At 34.8% G+C, this 26,207-nt stretch overlaps 2 protein-coding genes across 4 annotated transcripts in view; one reads left to right on the top strand and one right to left on the bottom strand.

The window, feature by feature from the left end:
- Positions 1-1,516: 1,516 nt before the first annotated feature.
- LOC123524638 (zinc finger protein 862-like) lies at positions 1,517-6,038 on the bottom strand. 2 transcript variants are annotated; one of them, XM_053543804.1, is made up of 3 exons: positions 5,599-6,038; positions 4,745-4,837; positions 1,517-4,245 (listed from the first exon to the last, which is right to left on the bottom strand). In XM_053543804.1, the coding sequence occupies exon 3, from the start codon at positions 4,086-4,088 to the stop codon at positions 2,274-2,276; it is 1,815 nt and encodes a 604-aa protein (XP_053399779.1). In that variant the 5' UTR covers positions 4,089-4,245; positions 4,745-4,837; positions 5,599-6,038; the 3' UTR covers positions 1,517-2,273. The 2 variants fall into 2 exon arrangements, with proteins under 2 accessions (XP_053399779.1, XP_053399785.1); XM_053543810.1 differs by having other exon boundaries at positions 5,610-6,038.
- A 4,854-nt stretch (positions 6,039-10,892) lies between these two features.
- The window catches only part of LOC123523629 (uncharacterized), a 31,652-nt gene continuing 16,337 nt past the window's right edge, over positions 10,893-26,207 (top strand). Inside the window, exons 1-7 of one of the 2 annotated variants that reach the window (XM_053543794.1) lie at positions 10,893-11,026; positions 13,721-13,870; positions 16,375-16,688; positions 17,041-17,196; positions 18,392-18,530; positions 23,618-23,779; positions 25,776-25,909. In XM_053543794.1, the coding sequence (XP_053399769.1) occupies positions 13,724-13,870; positions 16,375-16,688; positions 17,041-17,196; positions 18,392-18,530; positions 23,618-23,779; positions 25,776-25,909 (1,052 nt within the window). In that variant the 5' untranslated portion in view covers positions 10,893-11,026; positions 13,721-13,723. Of the gene's footprint in view, positions 11,027-12,149; positions 12,241-13,720; positions 13,871-16,374; positions 16,689-17,040; positions 17,197-18,391; positions 18,531-23,617; positions 23,780-25,775; positions 25,910-26,207 lie in introns of those variants that run through there. The other variant, XM_053543800.1, reaches the window with a different exon arrangement.

Below are 26,207 nucleotides of genomic sequence, written 5' to 3'. Positions count from 1 at the left end.
ATTAAGCTAGCCTTCAAAGTCTGGAAAGCCTTTTCTTGACTTTCACCCCACTCTACAAGATTTGGCTGACCCTTTTTCGTCAAATCTGTGAGTGGAACTGCAATTGCGACAAAATTTGAGATAAACTTAAAAAATATCAATAAAAATACACATACAAAATAAATAGCTGTCAATACATTTGAGAAATTGTCTAACAAATCTACTACTTCCTGTTTACATGCTACTGGTAACTCTGGATTTACCTCTACATCTTTGTACGTTTCTGTACCCTGCTTTATAGGACACAAAACTATACCCTTTTCTACTCTACTCGAAAACTCATCACTACTTTCATTCGGATCTAATCTGTCATAATCTCTCTGATCCTCCTCTACAATAGCTGCTCCAACCTTACTTAATATACCCTTATCTGGTATAGACTTACTATCATCCTTCCTTTCACAGTACTGTTTCAGCATGTTTGCGTGAAACGTTTTCAATTTTCCGTCTACATCTATCCTGTAATCTAGTCTATTTACTACCTCTACTACTACGTAAGGACCCTTCCAATGTAACAACAACTTATTATGTTTCGTAGGTAACAATACAAGTACCTTACTACCTGCCTTAAACCTCCTATCTCTAGCCTTCCTATTGTAATACTTCTTGTATCTAGCACTACTTTTTGCTAACTGTTGCTGAGCTATCTTACACGTATCCTCCAACTTTTCTTGCAAATCCATAACATACTGGTAAGTAGTTTTAACCTCATCATTCTCCGTCTTACCAGCCCATAACTCTCTTAGCACAGTTATCGGTCCACGGATTGTTCTACCATAAAGTAACTCAAAGGGAGAAAATCCCAAACTTTCTTGCGGAACTTCACGGTAAGCAAACAACATAGCATTCAAATACCTATCCCAATCTCTAGGTCTCTCACTACACATACGCTTCAACATCTGCTTTAAACTACCGTTAAACTTCTCTACTAAACCGTTACACATAGGGTGATACGGTGTTGTAGTTAACTGCCTTAATGACAATAATCTACTAACTTCGGCCATAAGTTCTGACGTAAACTGCGATCCACAATCGGTAAGCATTTCCTCTGGCACTCCTAATCTACTATACATATCTAGTGTTGTATCCAGGATGTAAAAAGGGCATGGGGCAGTGGAAAAGGGGCATGGGGCTAGGGGGGTCCGGGGGCATGCTCCCCCGGAAAATTTTTAAATCATGCGCGTCATTTCGTGCAATTTGGAGGCATTCTGTGTGTATTTGTGTGATGATGTACCATTGTATTTCCCTCTGATATTGCATATTTATGCATCTATTATATTAAAACATTTTTTGAAAACATCTGTTTATGTCTTTCTTAACACGAGCAGTTGACTCAAAAGTCCTTGGAATCTCAGTGAGATTAATGGTTCTCACATGCAAACATAACATTCCTCAAATTGCGTATTCTTGCGATATCTTATAACTCTTTACCCAGTTTCTGTTTTAAACCACAGTGAATGAAATATTAAACAATATATAACACAATATATTTTTATTTATTATTCTCTTCTATGACTATGGGAAACTGTCAGTACATTTCCATCAAGGCAAACAGAAAAACTAAAACAATAAATTACTAAATACATTGTAAAACACATACTTATACTGTATTATACATGTTCCATGAAACCTTCAATACAAAAATACAGTTATTGACTTCGATTTAATATGACTTCAGTATACTAATTTCCTTAAAGAACAGGCTTGAAAAAATAGTTGTGTGTTTATCATCATGTTGATATTCCAATTCTGTAAGGCTTTGCCTTCAGCCATCTCTCAAGTTAAACAGTAAAATACTGAATACATTGTAAAATACACAAGAAACACAATAAAACACTGTCTTCAAAGAATATAACAGTCAGAAATAATAGATCTAGTGACATTTTGTTATTTTGAAGTAAGTTCATTTTAATTAAAAAAATATTTATCTGGAATTACTTCTTATTATTTCTCAAAAATCTTTTCTACATTGTAGTGAAGTAGTGTGGCAGATTTATACTGAAAAAGACTTCAAAACTTATACTGTATTATACATGTACCACAAAACCTTCAATACAAAAATACAGTTATGAACTTATTTTCCAATTCAGTATGACTTCAGTATATACTAACTTCCTTAAATACAGGCTTGAAAAAATAGTCCTGTGTTTATTATCATGTTAATATATATTCAAATTCTGCGAGGCTTTGCCTTCAGCCATCTCTTAACCACTGCTTGGTAATTGATGTATTGGTCATTTTTTTATCACATGCAGAAGTTTATTTGTGTTTTCCACACTTAATCTATTTCTTAAGTCTGTCACAATTCTGTTTACACTTGAGAATACACGCTCAACCTCAGCAGTGCTGACGGGGAGAACAGCGGCTGTTGAACATAATTTTGTCACAACAGGATAGGTGTTACCGGTAGTGGGGGAAACTGTCATAAGTGTCTTAAGGAGGGCTGAGGGACTGTTTTTCACCACTGGATCAAGTTCAGCTACACAGTCTTTGAGTGAATCCCACTCATACAAAGCAGAGTCTACATCCTCACTGAAGTGTTCAGCCAACAGTTCAATTTCATCATTTCCATCAAAAGACCCTTTCCCTGACATGTTAAATATGCTCATTGCGTCAATAATATCACTATTCTCTAGCCGACTCTCTATGTTGTCTATAAGATTGTCAATGAATTTGTTTTCAGCTGCATGTACAACACTTCTTTTTTGTTCGGTGGGACTTATTTCGAAGTCATCCATTAGCTTTGATGCCTTGCGCAAGCTAACTCCTGGCGATGTTTTCAACTTTTTTAACGCAGAGACTGTGGAATCCATCTTTGGTTTTATCACTGACAAGTCAATGTTATTTGTCTCGAAAGTCAGAGCCAATTGAGTCAATGGCTTCAGTGCGTCACAGAGGAAGTGAATGATATGGACTGTTTGGTACGATTTAAGTTTCTTGGCAAGACCACTTGCTGATGGCCCAGACCCTATTCTAACTTTATCATTCCCTGATTCTACAGCGTTCTCAAGATCCATTATTACTGCAGCATATGTATCTTTCAGAGATGTCACCGCGTCGTAATGACAAAGCCAGCGCGTATGTGCAACTTGTTTCACACGTTTTGTGTCACAATCTTCAAGGACATTTTGAAGTTTTTCTAGTGAGGTTGTTCGGTTTGATGATGACTTGTAGTACTTATGTACACTGGAAAGAACTTCGTCAGTTTCTTGAAACTCTTTTAGTGATTGAAAACTGTCTTTTGCTGCTAAGGCTAGTCTGTGATTATGGCAGTGTACTGTAACTAGTTCTGGTTTAACTTCCTTCAGTCTCGTTGTCACACCACTTTTTTCCCCTATCATGGTATTACACCCATCACTTCCGAATGCTACAAAGTTGTCAACCCTTATTTCATCTTGGACTAATTCCACAGTTTCCTTGAATATTGTCTCAGCCTTGCCGTTATCAACTCTTACATCTTTGATGAAGTCAACCTTTATTTCACCTGCTTCGTCGACATACTTTGCACAGAAAGCTAGATGTTTTTTATTGGAGATGTCTGTGGCTTCATCTGTCATAATAGCATAGGCTGGACTTTTCTTCACTCTCTGTTTAAGTGTCTCTTCGATATCTTCAGACATTGCTGTGAGCAGTTCTGTGGCAGTTGTACGGCTTTTGTATGTAGCATTTTTACCTTTGGAAAGATTAGCGAGAATGGGGCTTTGGAGGTCATTGATGGCAAAGTTAATAAAGTCTTCATAGACAGTTGTTACTGGTATGTTGTGTTTAACCAAGAAATGTACACATTTTGTGGCACACAGTACTGCTTCAAACTCCTTCTCACTTAGTGGTGTTTTTTCTGTTATGGAGTCTTCAATTGTTACTTGTGACTTTGTTTCAAGAGTTACAGCTTCTTTGTGTTGAGAAGAATCCTCATGCTCTTTCACCTTATCAAGACGGAGGCTTTTATAACCTGATTTTGACCATGAATCACTTCCGTTTTTCCCTAATGTCTTATGTTTCTGACACAAAGTACAGATCATGACCTCAACACTTTTTTCATTTATCATTTCTAATTTATGTAACAACCATGGTCTGTTGCGTGTCCATTCTATGTCAAACCCTAGCTTGTGTTTTGCTTTACGAATCACTCTGGGTGTTTGGTTGGCGTTGACATTCAACTTTTCTTGGAGGTTGTTTTCCGGCTCTTGCTCTTGAACAACATTACTGAAGTAAAATATAAAGCCACATTAATTTCCAAGGAAAAAGAGACAACTACACTGACGAGATACATCACCTTGGAATGTCCAACATATACACATCTCGATACTCTATAATTTAATCAGCACAACAGTCCGTAAAACACAATTGGTATAGTACAAAATAAATTCAAGAATAATGATTGTTGCGTTTTCATGTCTCGTCAGTGTAAGTACAATAATGAATACTGATATTTAAAGGCGTACTGTTACCTCCACTTGAAAACTGCTAAAAAGACACTAATGCCAAATCAAGACAGAAAAACTAAGCAACAAGCATGGTGATTTGCATTTCATTTCTATAGTCAATATACCATTTTTAAGAAAAATCTGTATGTTGCAAACTTTCTAACATTGAGAAACATAGCCTGTAGCAGAGCTCAAACTTACAACCATCAAGCGGTCAGAGTGTATTTGAGTTTTACGCGATATATTACAGTATTTTGCGTATAGTCAACATTGCATACCTAGTATCTTGTGATTCAGGCGGTGACGACACACACTGGTTAGGCAAAGATTCACTGCTGGGTGCTGTGTCTTGTGTATCACTGTCTGTTTGTCTGAAAGTGAATATGAATTGTTCCTAATCAAGTTTTATTTTCCTTTACAACAACAACAACATTAAATACTGACTACTTTGGATGTCTGTGTCATTATTCTATTTATAAGGAGCCTTTTGAAACATTCCTTTTGGTGATTTTGTTTTTATATTTTTTTTTACGCCACATGGACCCAGGTTTATCATAAAGAATGTACCAAGCTGTTCATAATAAGTAGATAAAGTTGAAAGACAGGTTATTTTCTATAAAACAACAAATTTCGTTCTTAGTAAATCACATGTACATGACTGTTTACATTCTATTTTGTAGTTCTAAGATATCAAACTTTTTTTTTTTCAGAAGTATTTCCTCACTTTTAAACAGTTAAAATAGTTGTAAAAACTGAAAATAGCACGTGACTTGTGCTTCACAAACTAAAATGACTTCTGCACTGCTATCAGACACAAGTCACTGATGCACGTGCATACGTGAACGAGAACATTAATTTTCTCAAAATGTATTTTCAGAAACGCATATCACTTCATAAGTATGAGTAAACAAGTAAAATATAGATTTATTTACCTTTTAAAGAACGAAGTTAAACTCCTGTTTGTTTGTGCAATTTTAGCACGCTCATTTTGGAGTTGAATTTTCTTCCGTTTTTCGGAAGGCATGATTTACTTTTACACTGGTAATGTCAAAGTTTCTAGAAAGAATGACAACCTACATAAAACTTTCTTGGCCAAAAAAATCTGTACAATAAGAAAATTATAGTAAATTACCTTTTAATTACCGTTTAAATTAATTCCAGTTAATCCTCAGATGCTTGCCGACGTGACAAAAACAATCCTTAATTAAAATACTTTCCAACATTTCTTACAATCGGTCGCTTTTTTCTGCGAAAAACAACAATTATCCCAATCAATTTCGATGACAAACACTCGCCGCATATACATTTATGTAATCGACTCGATAAACTTGCACCCTGTTTAATGTACACGGATCAATACACACAGACACGCGACCTTGATTACATGACATAACTAGCGATAGCGAGAAACGGCCGATTGATGCTTTAATTGCTTGTCAATCAATCGCAGTTTCGGCGCGTGATTAGTGGAATAGGGCGGGGCTTCACAAAGGGCATTTAGAGTGGCGCAGTTACACATCGAATGGCGCTAAATACGGGCAGGAGGGCGCAAGAAAAAAAAGGGCGGGGCGCTCCGCCATTCTAAATCTCTCTGGATACAACACTAAATTATCTACTAATGCCTCTGCTACTCTCTCAGTTTCAATACTAGGTAGTGCTATGGCTTCTGGATATCTAGTAGCATAATCTACCATAGTCAAAATGTACCTGTTTTTCCTATCAGTCATAGGTTCGATCGGACCAACGATATCGACGGCAACTCTCTTAAACGGAGTATCAATCAAAGGCATTTTTCCTAACGGAACTTTACTTACTCTACCCTTAGCTATAGTACGTTGACAAATACTACATGACTGACAGTACCTCCTAACCTCTGCCATTACTCCTGGCCAGTAAAATTCGCCTAATACCCTATCACTAGTTTTCCTTATACCTAAATGGCCTGACAGTAACGAGTCATGTGCAACTTTCATCACAGTTTCTCTAAGACATTTAGGTACAATCAACTGTCTACTTTTGTCTAAATTCTGGGCGGTATACTCTCTATATAACAATCTATTCCTTATCTCAAACCTAACTGAACCTTTACCTCTACACTGCTTAATCGTACCTTCCTCAGCCTTCTTTCTACACAAATCTAAAGTGCTATCATTCTGTTGCTTTTCTAAGAATTCCTCTCTAGATACATCTAAAATCTGAGACGGAACTTTAAGCTTTACTTGCTTCTTAACTTTGGCTTGCGCCCTAGTTTCTACTGCTGACGCTAAGCTACTAAACTGAGGTTCTACAGCTCCCTCTACATTACCAATTATAACATCATTGGTAGGATTATCTACAACCAACGCCTCTACTGTACCCTTGAAATACGGACAATCAATATCTATTCTAGCTACATCTAGCCTATGTTCACTCCCATCTATGTACTTACATCTACGGGTTTTCTCTAAAAACTGACTTGCTTCTACTAAGTCCCGTTTCACTATCACACATGTACAACCTGTATCCCGCATAGCGATTACATCCCTACCATTACAAGTACCGGGTTTTGTAGGACATGTACTTACACTAAGCATACCTAACTCCTCTACATCACTTAGTTCTATAATACTATTTCCACTCTCTGACCTACTTGACTTACTCCTATCTCTGTTTCTAACTTCCTAGCTAACATTAACTTCTCCTTTTCCATTTCTAACTTATCCTGTTCTAACTTACGTCCGTATTCTAACTTATCTAATTCTAACTTACGTTCATACTCTATCTTTTCCTTCTGCAACCTAGCCTCTAACTCTAATCTTTCCCTATCTGCTTCTAACCTTTCCTTCTCTCTTTCTCTCTCTGCTTCTAAACTACTTTGTTTTTCATATTCTATCTTTTCTTTCTGCAACCTAGCTTCTAACTCTAATCTTTCCCTATCTCTTACTCTCTCTGCTTCTAACCTATCTTTCTCTGCCTCTAATCTACTATGTCTTTCCTCACGTTCCCTAGCCTGCTCTTCCTTAACAAAGTTGCGTAACTCCTCTCCTTCATAACCTAACTCCTTCCCTACCTTCGTTAACTCTACTACACTAGTCATGTTTAAATGAGTACACTACGTTAACACTATATAACACTACAGTACAACAGCTACTATAACAACCTGAGACACTAAATAAACAATCGTGAGGGAATACTAGACTACACTAGTTTACACTAAGGCTAGACAGTAACCACTGAAGCCAAAACAAAATACTATACTCTACGTATATACTACACCAAACGTCCTCACTAAAATAATACACTAAGTTGCGCAACAGTACTATGTGTCAATCAAGGTTGCATAGGCAACAATCAACAAAGTACAGTGACAGTAGGCTGTAACAATACCCGAGCCTTATAAAATATCAATCAACTGTAACTAGTGTTAACACTTTAGTGTAACAAATAAACAAAAATAAATCAACGTGCTTTATCCTAAGATAAAGTATAGGTATAACACAACAGTGTAGCACTAAAACCTAAGAGTAGGTTAAAAGTATATGCAAGTAAACAAGCTTGCTAAAACACACAAATTAAAATACTGTATCTAGTATGTATACAGTACACTAATACAAAATAGGATCACTGGGAGAAGTAGGGCGACGCACAATTAAGAGTGAGTAGGATAACTCTCCTTGTCAAGGGCGATCACTCTCAGCACAGATATATGGTGGCTTAATCATAGAGTGACACAAAATAAACCCAAAAGAAAAATAAAAGGAACGAACTCACCCCAGAATCCAAGTGTCGTAAGCAACTGTCTATCAGTCTGTGACCACTAAAGCTGGTTAGCTGAAGTTACGGATCTGTTATGTCTTGTCTGAGGTAAGACGTCACTCTGAAAAATGAATAAAACTATTATATGTGTAACAATAAAACAAAACAAGAGGAATCTTTACAAATTATTGCTGCAGTTAAATGGGTGTTAATAATGTTCGAATAGCTACTGTGTCTGGTCGACCAATCCCACTTCTGACACCATTGTGACAGGAAAGGCCGTACCGGCGACAGTAACCATCAGAACAAATCAACACCCTTTACAATATTTACAAATTTATTTACATAAGATGATTATTAACAATGAATAGATATAAAAAAAAAAAAAACTGATGATAAGAAAGAAAAAAAAAATTCAGTATCTCTAGATACAAAAGTTCTTATAGTCCATTCTAATCTGACGTGACACAGGTCTTTAATGTAATTGTGAACTTTAAGTAGCACAAACAAAACATAGCTTCTAAATTCAAAATACAGTCCCTTTAAACCGTGAATACGTTGATTCCGTATTGGCTCCCTATGGTGGTAGGTGATTGCATCCCTGAGCTGACTTCAGAGGATAACAAAAATCATCGTCTTTGCGGTTTACGGCACAACCATGGGACGTAAGCTCTGCGCTGGGAATATCACATCCAGGCGAGTGAAGACAAGTAAACCTCGGGCATTGTACTTCGGGGTTATGACATCACCAGGAAAATCGTCTGGCGGAAGAAGCTCGATCGAGCATAAATTTCTAGCAAGAAAATAATTCAGACATAGATTCGTCTATAAAGTCGTAAGGTGGTGTGCGCAAGGCATATCTAGTCCAGTCTATTTAAAGGATAATGTCCCGCCAAATACTAAATTTCATGGGATTCACGGCTAAGCCGTGAGCTCCGACTATTGTCATTTTCACGGGATTCACGATATAGCCGGGGAATCTAACTACTTTGGCGCGAATTTAAATTGACAATTTGAGGCCCATTATAGTGGTTTTGGGGATAAAAACACGAATTACTGAAGTTTATAAAATATCAACTTTCTTATTACTGAACAGAATTTAATGAAATTTACATGGAAATTTAAGTTATGAAATACAGAAAAACATGAGAGGTATTTCATGCGTGAAATCTGACATTTACCTCAATAACTCAAAAATTTACAAAAAGATGATGCAATACCTGCATTTACAATACATATAAAATAAGGCCCGTATGTCAATTTGTGACAATCATATCAAAAACTTTGAAGACCCTTTTCTGTAGGTTTTTTTTCGGTTTCTATGTCATACCTAATTAAACATGCGACCGAGTATTGCAGTGGCATTACAGAAGTCCCCTACCGGGAAGAAAACACCTCAAGTTACTGGACCTTCAATACTGACATTGACCTTTGATTGAAAACCATGGGTGATGTGCACGAGACATTGTCTAATCATGGGGAACATTTCTATGTAGTAATAAAAACCCTTTAATGCAATTAAAAGTAATGGAGCAGACACAAATTTTTAATTGACCTCGAACAGTGACCTTGACCTTTAACCGACACGCATAAATGATGCGTTGACATATTGTCTCATCATGGGGAACGTTAATGTGTGGCACTAAGATAATCCACCAATGTATATAAAAGTTGAGGATTCATATGATTCATATGATTCTAGCTTCAATACTTTGTGAGTTATCGCAGGATTCAGATTTACGAACGGAAGGGCCCCACGTTTGATACCTTAGGTGGTTATTCCATTGTTTGAAAACAATAGAATGACCACTTAATGAACAAAAGACTTAAGTGGTTACGGAATGAATACAAAGGATTTCTATTGTCGTAGGCCACACCTCCTACCACTTAAGGTATCATATATACGTGTGCCCAGCAGACGGACGAAGGACGGACGGAGGAGGGCATTTCTATAGACCCCTCCAGTATTCCATCGGTAGGGGATTAATTAGCAAGTCCATAATGACAACCGGCAGCTTCCGTGCGATTTCGTATATTCGTAGATATTATTTCGGCATTCTTATGCCCTTAATGTCACACGAGCCGCACTTGATTGACCTTTGTAATTACCGGAAAATGCCGAAAAAAACGTTCGTAAAAATGTAATCGAACGGAAATTACCGATTATCATCACGTGTTCAAACTGCCGCGTTAACACAGATTTTTGTCTCCCATTAAGGTATGGGCGGATCTAGAGAGAGAAAAAAAAAGTTGAATGCAAGAATAGACGGATCTTCATCAACAGCGGGTGTCAAGTGCTGTGTGGCGGCTGTAAAAAGTCGCCCCGACTTCATCTCAGTGTTGTTATATTCTCTGGTCCTTCGTGATCATTGATTTCAACTCATTTAGATTTGAAGATTGAATACTGCTGTAGCCGGTGCTAGGGGGTGTGGGCAGTGTTGCAATTTCCATTACTGCCCATGAACAGACTCAATCAAACCGAGTCTGAAATTTTCCCTGTTTACCCTGTTTTCGGTGCTTCCGAGGGATCTTCTTTTCAGATTTTATTGGTCTGTAGCATCATTGTAAGGTCCTCGCTAAAGTTAGCCTTAAGTACAGTGCGTTAGTTAATTTTAATTTCATTATATATAATCTTCTACATAGGATTTAAATGATTAACTTTTGAAGCTCTCATATCACCTTACAGTTGACCTAAAACGTAGTGTATGTATACATTTTTAGTATGTTATCTTTGCTGGTTCAAACGAACCGTTATCGCATTAAACAGTCTTTAAAACAGAGCAGAGCATGTGTTTTAATTCAGGAGCTGGAACGCTGTAAATGAGGTTAGTTTATTATTACTTGTTTAAAAAATCAGTTTCCTTAGTTACACAATCACGTGTAACGTTGTGTTCGATGTTCGGATTCACACTGTCCCCAGAGTACTTTAAAGAAAACTCGAGTCTAAGAAGGAAATATGTTTGTTACCCATGCCTTACATAATATTATCATTTAAGTATTTAAGAAAGGTATCTTGTCGTGTCCATTTAGCTTAAACACTTGAATAAGAATACTGATAGAATATGTGTAGTAACTAAAAACCATGCAAAAGATAGCAAAAGTTTTATATTCAGTTCAATGTTTTTCAATATGAAAAAACATCATCATCATCAACAACAACAATAACAAACAGAATATCTTTTTAAGGACAAACGGCGTAGAGGTAAGTAGTATGTTTAGCGGATGAAAAATTCATAATTAAGTAGGATGTATAGACAGAAAAGATTTGGAATTGCTCTTATTCCTTGATTAGTTCTCATTTATTTTTTTAAAAAGCTAATAGCAAAAAATAAAACATTTGCAAATTGGAGAACCTTCAGTAAACGTTAAAATCTTCTTTATTTTGGAAACGTAAAAGGTAAATAGATGGAATAGAGACCTTTGAATTTAAATTTCACATTGTTGTTGCTTGCATGGTCATTAATTTCACGAAGTTAAGAGTTTTCAGCTGACTGGTGTTGTTATTGCTTTCGTCTTCTATGATCAGAGCGAAACCCCAGTGAGGAAAGACCCCTGGTGGCAAATTATGTAGGGAATAACTTTAATAGCACCGTGAAAAATAACAAAGATTTGTTAAATTTTCTGCTTTATTATCACGAAAAAAACATGACTTTGTCGTGTTTGCGAAACCACCATGAGTCAGAAACCAGGTACACTCACTCTACATTTAAACCAGCCGACACATTCATCTGTGAGCGAGGGAAGACGTTTACTTTTGAGTTCTCTTGCGGAGACGAATTTCTAAAAAACTTTAACATATAATAAATTATTTTGATTTACTAAGTATCTTCCATGTAACAATATGTGCCTTCTGGTATTCAATGTCATTCAAGACTTATTAAATAGTTTATCTTCTCAGCGCGCACCTGTTCCGTTTCTCGATTACATAATCGATTACATAATCTAGGTCAAAATCCATGTTATATAGCTAACACCGAAAACAACTCAAGATAGTTTCTTCCTGCATATCAGTATATAAGTGGGGATATATATTTATTTGGTAATATTCAATCAGTGTGAGCTATTTATAATTGTTTGCTTCACATTACTTCATATCATCAAATTATTCATATTGTCTTTTATTTCATTCTTTAGTTTATGAAAAATGCATTTTCTTGTTGTAGACTCTTTTAATATATGACGGAAACGCCACAGTGATAGTGTAGTTGAGATCATTGTATATTTAATATTTTTGAAAGCATTTAACATATCAAACATAGATGTAATTAAGTTGGCTCTGCTTAAACAAGCCCGCTGGCTCTGCTATAACAAGCCCGCTGGCTCTGCTTAACAAGCCTGCTTATGTCGGGTCACGAACACTACACCATCATCTGGTCCCACTTCCACCAGCTAAAACGGAACTCTGTCTTGAATATAAAATAAATATAGACCGTAATCAAATAGACTGCTGTTCTGATTGTAAAACAAATCAGCAACAAGGTTCTTTCAGGCATAGAACTAGAACGCAATCAAGCATAAAAGTAGCAGAACTGGTTCTAGTTTGAGAGTGATGAAAAGTCCAACAACACTCATGGCTCTTAGCTCTGGCTTAAATTCAGTGGATTCCCTGCTAATTTGAAAAAAGAATGAGCAACTGTTAAAAACAAACAACAACAAAAAAAATAAATAAATAAACTGTGATGTTGTGATAGTTAAATAAATATGAAATAGAATACAAAATGCCATCAAGCAACATTTTAGTTGACTCGGTGTAATGGAGTGTGTCCATGAAAAGTGCTATGCCATCCCTGCATATAGCACCAGAAAGCAGAAAGTTATCATAAATGAGCATTTAATGGGCTCCACGACCGTAGAATACTAGAAATTATAATCATACACTGAGCTATAATTGATGGTGACATATGATAAATCTATGAAGCATTTCTCCTGTAATTTGGCAGAATTTCACATTTGTCTGTCCGAGAATAATATTATTTTTTACATTTAAGGCAGATAAAAATCACGGTCTAAGATGTATGCCAATATGAATTAAACACAATATTCACCAAATGAAGTAAAATAATTGTCGTGCCATAACATGTATGCTCTATGCAGTATACAATGTTGTGTTTTTGCATTTACTTCCTTTTATATCATAGTATCAATTAGCCGAACATTTATAGATAGCGATTCACGCTTTCCATTTGAATTTCGTCAAAGGTATGAGTGGCCGTAGGAATTAACAGCGTGTTGAGTCATTTTCAGTTGATAAACTTGCCCAAAAGTCCATTGAAAGTAAAGTAATGATATAATTACATATTTCCAGTAACTTACCAAACACAGTAAAATAAATTGTTCTAATCCGATAGAAACTAAGTTAAGTCAGTCCAGAATGGCAAAAACCTTTCAAGATGAAATAGCTAACATTTTTGCCCTTTATTGTCTTCCTTTGATGTGTTCTACATACTTAGAGACGGTAAATTAACATCTTTGTACCAAAATAGATAATTTAAACTTTATATCCTTTCTTGCCGATTTAGAAAATGAAAATGGCGACGATTGCGTGGAAGACTGTTGCAGTGACTATCATCCAGTTTTGTATGCTTTTTCACTGTATTCTTGCCGACGGGCAGTTTTATGGCGGATCAATGCGATATTCTATGACAAAACGGCCAGACGACAATTACACGGTATTTCTATACATGTATATGTGTAATTATCATGTGTTTGTGTAATTATCATGTGTATGTGAAATTAGCATTAGCATGTGTGATAAGCATGTGTATGTGAAATTAGCATGTTTATGTGTAATTAGCATGAAAATAATAATACAAGATTTAACAAAAACAAAAATCATAATTGTATCTGTGAGTATAATAGACAGACAGACAGACAGACAGATACTTTATTCACCCAAGGTATATGATATACAACATGAGGATATGCAATATGTTTTTTTTAACAATGTATTGTTTGTTTCGGTAGCAGTCAACAGAATATAAAATATGAACTATTAAATTAGCAGTATACATAAGTGTCAAGGGGGAACTCATAGAATCGTATCTCATAACTCATTTACATAGGTGCAAATTACTTGTAATCTTTCTATTCAAGGTTATATCTGATCATTTCTGGTTCATTAACACACATATTTAATTATAAACACATGTATACAATGCACTAATAAGCAAAGTTATTTTTCTATAATATGGGTAACTATTTCTTGCGCGGAGTAGACGAATGACAAATGTAATGAGGTCTGTGAATGAGGACACATTTACATATGCACGCAAAAAACAGAAAAAGTGATTTTTACGTTGCTATATTTAGACTGTAGAGTTAAAACAGGTAAAAGTAGTGCTGAGAATGTCAACAACTGGATTAACTTCTTAAGGTAGGCAATGTTCTTTCTATAAATACTAGCGTCTACTTTCTGATTTTTGTATGATCGGGTGGTACTTCTTAAAACTTAGCTAATATTACTCTTACCAATTTACAAAAGTCAGCTAATTTAAATTCATCGGAATTTGAAAAACGTTTTGTAGTCTGTTGTTGAAAGGATATTAAAGTATTTTCGTATTCTAAGTTATATTTAAAGCTGCATTTGACCATGCCAGTTTTGCTAGAACTGGACGAGTAACGTTTGTTTTATTAATTTGTGTGTGCTTTTTTTAACAGCAACGTGCTGGTTTAGCCACAGATCTGGCCGTCCTACAGAATTAAGAATTTCCTTGATTTTTGAGACCCATTTAAAATTTACATTGTTATTGCGCAACATATAGTGGTATAATAAAAAGGAGATCTTACTTTCTTTTCCTAGTAATAACCTTGTCCAAAACGATAGCATATTTGTTTTCACGATGATTGATACAGGCATGTTCTGTTCCATAAGATATACATTACTTTACGAGCATAGTATTCTCCGAGAAATTCGTTGTTACTTTTTCGAGTAAATCCAGGTTTTCATATCCATATATTTCGGACCCATAGGTTAAAATAGGTAATACAGTATGTTGATAAAGTTTAATAGTTAGGTCGACTGGTTAATCTGCATTCTGAGATTTGGTAAACAAAAGGTACATAGCTTTACTAGCCTGTTGGGCTACGTGTTTTCTAGCTTTTAAAAAGGACCCGTTGCTTGAGAATGTAACACCTAAGTAGTGGTAACTGTCAGTAATTTCGTTGCGTTCATCTTCTTAATGAAAATGAAAGTTTGCAATATTTCTAGCACCGAATACAATTACTTTAGTTTTATTTCTATTAACACTTAGTTTCCAGTGATCACAGTAGTTATAAAATACATTCAGACTATTTTGAAAGTCAGACTGGTTACTTGCGATTATAACAGTGTCGTCTGCGTAAAGCAGAAGCAACAGTTAAAGTCATGCTTCGTCAGTGATTGGATCATTTAGCAATATGCCTGTGACACCGTATGTTTCTAGATATGCTTGTAAATCATTAAGATAGATTGAAAATATCAAAGCCTTGAGATGTCTGGTGGTTGCGGGTTTTGCAGGAATTATTTTCATTTAAAATGCAAATCTATAATACATGTATAAGAAACAAACTAATGTTTTCCTCATATCTAAGATAACCTGCCTGACCTTACAGAACAGCTGGAAGTCTGAGAATGTAACCATGGGTGGAATACCTAATCATTGACAGATCTATATAATCAAAATGGCCAGTTGAATGATAGAGGATGATAAAACTACTTGTCATTGATAATTCATCCGCATTGTCATGAATGACTACTTGTTAGCCATGAACATCCTCCTTGATGTGATTTGGATCAAATAAGATACTACATGATTGTCAAATCCTTCTTGGTATGCGGATAATCGCAACCAAAAATGGACTTAAATTTCCCCTTGACGCACCCCAATTCGGAAAGGAAAAGGAACTGCTCACCTTGTGCAAAACGAAGACTAATGTTTTGATACATATTAAAATCACTTGGAAAAATTTACCGTTTACGGAGTCTGAAGTAATTTATGCATAGACCGAATCTCCAGATTTTATCAAACACTGTGAAAACTCGATAAGCTGCAAAAAGTTTTTGTTTACGTTCTTTAAATCTCTAAGTACATGCAAAGAAAATATGATCAGAACAAATATCCATTTCTAAGCCGGCTTGGTTTTCATTAAGTAGACACATATTGTATTGATTGATGTATCTGTATGGCGTCTATAGGTGACTATCGAACTAGTTACGATATGGGTACTCGGCAAAGGTCCATGTGGTCCAAGTTGCAGTAAAAAAGATATTGGTAGATCAACCCGCTTAACTAGACCTCAGCGGCAAACATTTTATCCATCATCTCTCGGAAGCTTCAGTTCAGATTATAGAAACAAGACTACTCATCTTGCGGTGTCACAAGACTTAGATGATATTGTGAACAGATCTTACAACGAAACAGTGATAGCTGTTAGCGAAGACAGCAGATTGGAGCAAGAACTGCTTTATTTTAACTTTTTCTTGCGAAATGGGACGAACATAGATATCAGGTAATCAACGTTTCTTTGTATTTATTACATGCAAGCGACCATTAGGTTTCGATGTATATGTATTACATGAGGATAATGCTATATTGAACAGGAAATAGGCGGTGTTCTTCTATTCTGTAGTGATAAAGTTCTTAACCATACAATAAGTCGTATTTGAATGATTAAAGTCGAAATTTCTGTATTGACGTTAAAACGAACATGGTTTCACATAAAAAATCGTCTCATTGTATCTGCAGGTCCAGTTGACTGAACAGAATTACTGAAAACAATATTCGTACTCATAAAATTCAAATTACTAGCAAAAACCAAGCAAAACACAAATGGTACGTATTTCAACATGTCTTAATTCCAGTTTTGAAGGAAGTTCCTGGAGATATTTAACACTACAGACAAGGCGTAGCAGTGGTTACCCGTTTTGGCATCTAGAAACCCAGATAAATTCCGCTGTACGCAGTGATACGGAGAAAACCAACCGAAGTCCACAGGGTTTGGCTAAACGCTTTTACAGGTTTACTTGTTTTCCAGAAAAAATGTTTCTAAAGACGCATTTTTTCACTATTCAAGCTATCATTATGGATTAACAGTGTATACAAAAACAAAAATTTTTGCATACCAGACGGGGATTTCCGGTATTTTTACCGGTGCTGGAAAAATCCGGGGTGTAAGATGACTCTCGTGCTTGAAATGACTTATTACGAACTACATATATGTAGAAGATTTATATAGTTATTTACATTTTATTTCGAAAAACGGAATAAAAATCCAATATCTTGACAGTTCCTCTTTGTTCCTGATAGTATATTTCTCGATTCAAAACACGTTATTTTATCAAAAATTCATAACGTTACGCTTGAACTGATAAAACAAAACCGGAACTAAATATTGCTGTTTGTTTTTAAAAAGTCATGACGTCTTTCCTGTTTACGGACGTTGATTTCCAGCGTTTTGTTTTAATACGCTGCTATAAGAAATAGTTCTAAAAAGAAAGCCGTCCGATTGATTTTATTTTTATTATTATATCTTGATACTGGTATGCAAGAAAAAGATTCTGTCACTGGTTATAGGTGCAGATAGGAATATCCGGCTCTCGGGTAACTGTTTAGGCGGTAACTCGGTAGGAACCTCGTTACCTAAACAGTTACCCTCGAGGCCGGAAATTCCCATCTGCACCTATAACCAGTGAAAGAATCTTATATGGTTTACCAGTATACATTACTTATACAATTGGGATCTCATTTTTAGCTTATTTTGAACAAACTTGACATGTTTTCTTCTTGCTTGAAACGTAACCATCACGATTTACTTGTAATTCTGAATGTGCTTGATTATGTTAAAGTGATTGTGGTGCGTATTGTGTTTATTTTCTTATACAGTGAAAAACTATCTAAGTTATACCCCAGTCACACATGCGGCGCGCATAGCTACGTCTAGCCACGTATAGAAACGTAGTAATCCGTATCGATCCGTACCTGAGCCGTTCCTTCAAGTAGTAATCCGTACGGCTCAGGTACGGATCGATACGGATTACTACGTTTCTATCCGTAGCCTGACGTAGCTATCCGCGCAGTATGTGTGACTGGGGTATTAAGGAATTATTATGCATTAAAATACTACAATAAATAGTAAAATATTTTGGTTGTAATAACTTTCTATGATTTTTTCTATGCTACTATATTGGTATAATCAAGATTATCTAATTGTAGAGCTAAATTAGGAACAGTAACAGAGATATGTCTTCCTGTAATCGACGCTGATGGCGACTTTGTCGAATGTTCCATTGCTGAGTACTTTGCAGCAGGTGGACTGGCGAGAAATCTACCGCCTAATGTATACGTCCATAAAGTAGGTTACTTGATTTTTTAAGGTGTTAATGCATGTTCATATCAATTTTTTTTCTATAATACAGTACTGAATTAAACCCTGACTTTTTAAAACTTCAGAATACGTAATTACAAATTTCGGCAGATAAAACAGATAGAGTCGTGTTAGAGTCGTGTACATTATATTTTTTGATTGATTTGAAATATGAAGAAAACTTCACACTCGTTTCAGTAATAGGAGTCTATGGGGGAAAATTACATTTCATGACTGTTTGGAGAATAGAATTACAACGATTTTTTTTTGAAATAGTCACAATTATAAATAAGCATATGTTTCGATGAAATATAATGCAAAGATTTATGTGCTTGTATTTAAGATATTTGCTCATGTTTAAAGATATCTACTTATTTCATGCCGATTTTAAGGTATTATTTGGAATTAATGAACGTGTCAAAATTTTCAATATCGTATTTTCTTTAGAAAGGTAGTAATGTTGCAGTATTAACAAGTTTACATACGGGGTACAATCAATTCATGAAATTATTTTCGAATCTGTTTGTCGAATCGACTATCCGGATAAATGACGTTACGCCATCACTTTTTCAATCGTGCAGAACAACCTTTAGGTATGCTACTTATTAGTTTACATTTCTTCGGAATTGACTAATTATACACATGATTACTTTTAAAGTAGACAAACCAAGTGTAAGCGTAATGTTTGATTTCTGACTAATAATGTAAAACATTGTTGCGGTGTTGCCGGTCCGGTATTCATGTACAAATTAAGTTTACGCAATGCCGAAACAAACTAGTAGTATGCAAAATATCCGCGACAACAAATATATGAAATAAGTGACAGTCCATCTCCAGTCAACAAATGCTAAATTTTCGACCAGTTTCATTTCCCTTTAATTTCCTGCATGTTTAAATCGCAAACACACATACATATACACACGCACGCACACACGCATTCACACTCGCATACACACACGCACATTCACGAGTTGCCTATCCTGGATACAATTAAAATACGGCGAATATTTCATCGTACGCATTCATCGTCAATAATCCTCGAATGTTCCTGTAATATTACAACTACTGTAACGTGCTCCTTGAAGTCTCCGACATCTTAGCGACAAAGAATGTTAAAGCTCTTTCTAATTTCTTTTTTTTTATTTCATCAAATGCCATTCTGAATCCGTGCTCATATCTGTATTTATTAGATTAAAATACTTAATTGTAATAACAACAACAACAGCCATGGTATCATTTACAAATCCAATATACTGTAAATAAAAACACTTTAGGTTTAAGTGAAATCATTTTGTTTTAATTCCAGAAAATATAGTTCAAATGTTAGCGAAATATTTGTCATTAAAAGAATCAAACTGTCAACTGCCAGAATTTGAAGGCAACTGGATAAAAGGAGACGGCTGGTTACAAGCTCTCTCACTTAAAGCTTTTGTTTAACACATAGCCACATACTAGTATAAACAAGAGAATGAAGTATTGCCATGCAATACAAAGTCCCTTACTGGAAGGCACCTATTTTTTTCTACTGCAGTATAACATAATAAACTAATTTCTGTCAATGATGTATAAACAATATTGTACTGTGACGTTACGCACGATGTTGGTATACCGAATGGTAACGTCGAAAACGTCAAGATCTGACGTCAAAAAGGTTATGCAAAAACGTTATCGTAATAGAAAGAAAATTATTATAAAGATAATTAAGAAAAGTACATGTCTTTAATTGATGTCTTGTAATGTATACAAATACTAAATCTGGTACATGTATAAATATTTTATGCATATATCACATTGAACAACGTGAATATTTTACGCAATCAATCTGCACATGTTCAAACATTGTAAAATGTCCTGCAGTTCATCTTCATTACAACGAAGTATGGATCTTTTACAAGTGGTTTCTGTATGAATATACATCACAGATAAAATTTGAACAGAGATAATAAATTGCATGCTTTCGCGAATGAGTTTGTATTCTAAATTTTCAAGTTTTTAAATGAATACATAATCATAAAATATAGAAAAAAAAAGCTACACACAGTACTGTAACGTCGAGGAAATATGACGTTACATCAGTTTTGTGACATTTTCACTGGACATTTAATTATAACGATAAAATAATCATATATCTAAATATTTAATTACCGAATACAATTTCGAAATTATCTTGAAAATAACATTGTATAGATATTTACATTTGTGAACTATCTATCACGATAAAGTAAATATTCAGGTCTGAAATAGTACATACATCGCCAAAATTTGCAAGACTACGTTAATTTTCTACTTTGTGACATTATTACTAGACACAGACTTGAAATTTATTCCAACTTCTAACAACGTTTGTAGCATTTAACATTATTTGCAAGATTATTTAGCCTGCAACAATGAAAATATGAAAACAAATCTAAAATAAGATATATAATTTTTATATAATTTTCAAATTAACCCGCTTACCATTCTAAACATTTCGCAAAATATCCAATCGTCTACATGTCTAGTCTTGAAGTAATCTTGTTTCGGAATTGTTTTGTGCATAGGGCGTCAAATGTTATCAGCTCCGTCACTAACGCCATCCGCAGACTGCATTCAGGATAACGTTATTTGACTTTTTCCCGCGTTAACAAAGGTGATATTAACAAATATAAGTAAGCGCCTGTTTGAAATTGTTACCCGTCTACATAACGTTTTTACTCAATATATAACACTTTACTTGGTGCAGTGAATTTCTGACTTAAATGTACTTGAAAGTAGACAGATTTTATGTCTCTTTATTTTGATGTATTGGTCATCAAATTGCGCCGGGTATAGCGCTCAATACATCTGAATTTAGGCCGTGTGTCATCTAAAAAGACAAAAGCGTATGAACATCGTGCGTAACGTCTATATATACAGTATGTTATAACAAAACCCTTGGATTACAATTTGCATGTATAAAACCTACAGCTGTTTTCATATGGATTTTTTAAGGCCAGTTATAAAAAAAGTAATCATACAAGTTATTTTTAGTATCAACAAAGGGAAATTAATTCTATAATTTTTTTTTATTATAAGTCCACATAAAACTCTTTACCAGGTAGAGATAGGTCAAAATACACCTAAAATTAGATGTAACATGCATGTTGTACCCTAAGGTCAGTATGAAAAAGTAACAATATAATCTATTTAAAGTAACAACAAAGGGGCGTAATTCTAAAAACAAGGGTGCCTCAGGTGGTGAACATTTGTGCCAAGTTACATCAAAATTCATCCATGCATGAAGAAATGCTCCGGAAAAAGTCATTCCTAAATTTAAACTTTGACCTCTTAGTATGACCTTAGACATAGGGACCTGGTTCTTGCACATGACAACCGTCTCATGGTGGTGAACATATGCGCCAAGTTACATCAAAATCCCTCCATGCATGAAGAAGAAATGCTCCGGACAAAATCATTTTTGTATCTGACCTTTGGCCTCTAAGTGTGACCTTGACCTTAGACCTAGGTCCCAGGTTTTGCGCATGCCATGTTGTCTCATCCAAGAAAATATTTGTGTTAACTTATATTTAAATCCTGTCTTGCATGACAAAGTTATAGACCGGACAGGAAAAAAAATCGTATTGACCTTTGATCTCCAAGTGTGACCTTGACCTTTAGACTAGCGTTCTAGGATACGTGCATCGTCTCATCATGGGGAACATTTATGCCAAGTAATATTGTAATCCTTGGTTTGATGACAGAGTTTTGGACCGGACAGAAAAAACCCTATTAACGTTTGACCTCCAATTGTGACCTTGACCTTTAAGCTAGGGGTCCAAGTTTTACGCATGACACGTTGTCTTATCATAGGAAACATTTTTTATAAAGTAATATTAAAATCCCTTCATGGATGGCAGAGTTATGGACCGGACAGGAAAAGGCCTGTTGACGTTTGACCCCAAAATTGTGACCTTGACCTTTGAGCCAGGGATCCGGGGTTTGCGCATGACACGTCGTCTCATCATGGGGAACATTTGTGCCAAATAATATTAAAATCCCTTCATGGATGACAGAGTTATGGACCGGACACGAAATTGTGGACGGTAATAATCTTAAATGTGAGCATTGTCGATCTCTGTAAACATTTGGCAGTGATGCAAACATTCAAGTTCTATGTCCCATTTTTAAGTGTACCCATAGAAACAACTGAAAAATAACGTATTCTCCGTGGCGATTTCGGCATTTTCCGCTTTTTATGTAAAGATATGCGCGAGCTAAGCTACCTTAAATCCGAAGAATGCCGAATTGCCTTACGGGAATACGTAATCATACGAGCATTGCCGAGCGTGATAACGGATTTACTGTCTGAAACAAAACAAACTTTTTGCTAATTTTCTAAGAACAGAAAATTAAAAATCTTACAATAAACTGTGTAATCCATGTAAAAGAACGAAATTTTAGTGACAAAAGTTATGAATGATATACAGGGTATGTCTCTTATTGTTTAAATCAAAGTTTCATTAAAATTTGCTAACTTTTACAACAAAATTTTGTCATGTCTCAAAATATCAAAACTATTATTGCAAATGTTTTATTGGTTCATCTGTCCTCCTATGAAATATTGATAGACCTTTTAAACATTATGTACATCCTTCTCAACATTGGTTAACAACAGAGCTACCTCTTTCAGAGGTATACGTTCTTTTACCGTGACATGTACTAGTTTAGCGATTTACCGTATACCTCTGAAAGAGGTAACTCTGTTGTTTATCAGGCGTGCTTCTATTAAATACAAAAGTTTGATCAGTTTTACGATATTCAAGCAAGCAGTGCTAATAAAGGTTCAGGTTAGATGAATTTTACATTTAATACAACCTGAATTTTACGAGTTGTGTGAGATAAAATATCGACAAATTATGGCATTCTAGATAATTATTTTCCCAGATCGTTGATTTCCAAACCATTAATTTCAGCCGTTTTGTTGCATCAAAGAGCCCATTTTTTTGGGATAATTTTGTCAAAATCCATAAGGAGAGTGGCAAAATACCTTTGCGATTTACACGCATGTTCATAATTAACTGAACGCAGCTTAAAATTTTCCTTGATTTCTATTTTAGAATTGCACGGTTTCCATCAACGCTTCAGAGTCTAGCGGTTATGCTGAAGACACATGGATTGCTGTACCAGTCACTCTAAGAGATTACACTAGGAAAAAGATTTATGCCGGAAAGGACATTTTTATGCCATACACATATTCCATCAGTTCAGCAACTATTCAGGTAAATATTTAGCCAAAACACAGAAGGTAAATCTTGTTTTTGTGATATAGAAATTATGCTATCAGAAATCAAAAGTGTTTCTTCTTGTTATGTATATGAGATTCTAACTTTAAATTTTATTGATTAGTCAATGTTTACTGACCTAGTTTTAAGACATCATTTATATGTGTTGTTTTCTACTGTGTTCCAGAATATCCTACCTTAATACTGATAAACAGTGTATAACAATTAGTTTTAGAAAAAATTGTCCTTGATCTTTCCAGAATGTTCTTTTTATTCTTAGTGTTACATGGAAATTCTGGAACCTTCCATGATACATTAAATAGGATGTTGTCTGGCATAAGAACAAAACTTAGATTATAGATATTAATGAAACTTTCTTATAATTTTTAATAACAAAATATTACCAGTTTGGATATTTGATATTTTAAAGGATTGTTTGAAGGATTTGCGAACATTTGTGGATTTAAGAAATTAACTTTGAAGAGAAGAATTATAATTTTTGGATATACTGAAGTTACTTTTGAACTGTGTGAAATATTGTGGAATTTATTCTGATTGGATTTTAATTTGACCTGGACAGGATTTGGACTACTTTTTCATATTATTGGATTTTACGGCTCTTTGACATTTTTGAAGGTATTTGTGAATAAAATTTTGTTATTGTTAATAGTTGCTGATTTCTCTTTCTGTTACTTATATCTACTGTAAAAAGAAATTGTTACCCTTTGACGTAACATTATTGCACATCAGATTAGTGGTTTAGCTGATTTGACTCATACCGGCAAAATCAGCTTGACAATCCTTCGTGCTGTTGACGACAACTAACGAACTATAGTCCTGTATCAGATTTGTGTACTGTTTATATATTTTCTACGGAAAATTTTATAAAAATGAAATACATTGAAAGCTGTTCTTTATCTTTTAGAATATTTTTTGATTCACAAAAGTGTTTTTCTTCTTTTTTTTACGGAAAACATAACGTAACGCTACAAATGATAATACTAAATCGGAACTGTTGTTTTTGCGTCTTTGAAACGTCATTTGTCCCTTTGCGGACGTTAATTTTCCGAATATTATTTTTAAATACGCTACTTAGAAAGAAATATAATAAAGAAAGTAAATTATTTCGTTTCGTTTTATTTATTTTATAATTTAAAAGTTACGGTTTGCAAAAACATAATAATCTTACGCTGGTTCTAGATGCAGATGGGAGTATCTGGCTCCCAGATAACTGTTTTGGCAATAACTCAGCAGAGACCATCTACCGGCAAAACAGACACTCTCAAACTGCTGCTTAAATCAATTATTGATTCACTGATTCGTTAACATGATTTTTCTAAAAATAACGTCCTATTTAATAATTTTAAACAAATACTCCCGAATTTCAGCTGAGGTCAGTGAATCTTGATTAACTGTTTTGTCAACAGGATTAGTTTCGAAATATCATCAGAATGTTAGTCTTAGGCGTTGACAGTGTTGCATTTTCCATTACTGCTTATGAACAGACTCAACCAAACCGTGTCTGCAATTTTCACTGTTTGCCTTGTTCTCAGTGCTTACGAGGGATCTACTTTCCAGATTTTATATGACATTGTGAAAGCCATTCATGTAAAGAAGCTGAAACAGCATTTAGAAGAAATATTTTTTCTTTTTATTCTATGGCCGAAAAAGTATTTCGCAAATGAAAATGAAACTTCCCTAGAATTTTCTTTCAAAACTTTTACAAAATGTCAATTATTTTGTTGCTAATATATACCTTGAGAGTTCTATCACACTCTCTACAAATGTGGTATTCAAAATAAGTAACTTTGCAATGTTATTATAAATCCATCAAATTGATTTTTATAATGAATTCAAAACCGGTCAAACTATTCATGAATTTACATGAAAGACAAAACATAAACGTATCGAAAACATGTTTGTGAGACAAATAATGAAACATGCTTTACTTGGATATGTCAAAGTAGCTAAGCAGAGTTATTTTTATTTCTAGTTTGTCGTTCAAATAAAAGAAAATCTTACCACACCGGAGTTTGTAGAACCAACGCCTAAATGCCAGCATGAATTTATGATATACCCTGGAACTACGTGGAGAACAGAAGTATATGCTAAAGCACCTAAACATGCGTGAGTTTTTTTATAATGATGATAATAATGATTTTTTATGTACGATTTAAACACAATAACTAACAAATTAACTGACTTTAAAGCTGCTACATTTGATAGCTTTATTGGCAGTATTAATACAACATGCACAGTTCAAGAAACACTAACTTTGATCTTTAGCTGTTTGTTTAAGAATACATTTATTTTTAAATGTTTGTTAATAGTGTTCGCTTAATCTGTAGATATTGACTTGTAGGTTTATCCTGCTGCCCGCAGACAAAAAACAAAGCCTAAATAAGTGCATACACCTCGCAGTTGC

The sequence above is a fragment of the Mercenaria mercenaria genome, chromosome 1 (assembly GCF_021730395.1).
Source record: "Mercenaria mercenaria strain notata chromosome 1, MADL_Memer_1, whole genome shotgun sequence".
NCBI lineage: Eukaryota > Metazoa > Mollusca > Bivalvia > Venerida > Veneridae > Mercenaria > Mercenaria mercenaria.
Note: the sequence above shows the minus strand (reverse complement) of the source record. Positions and strands in the feature narration are given on the sequence as shown.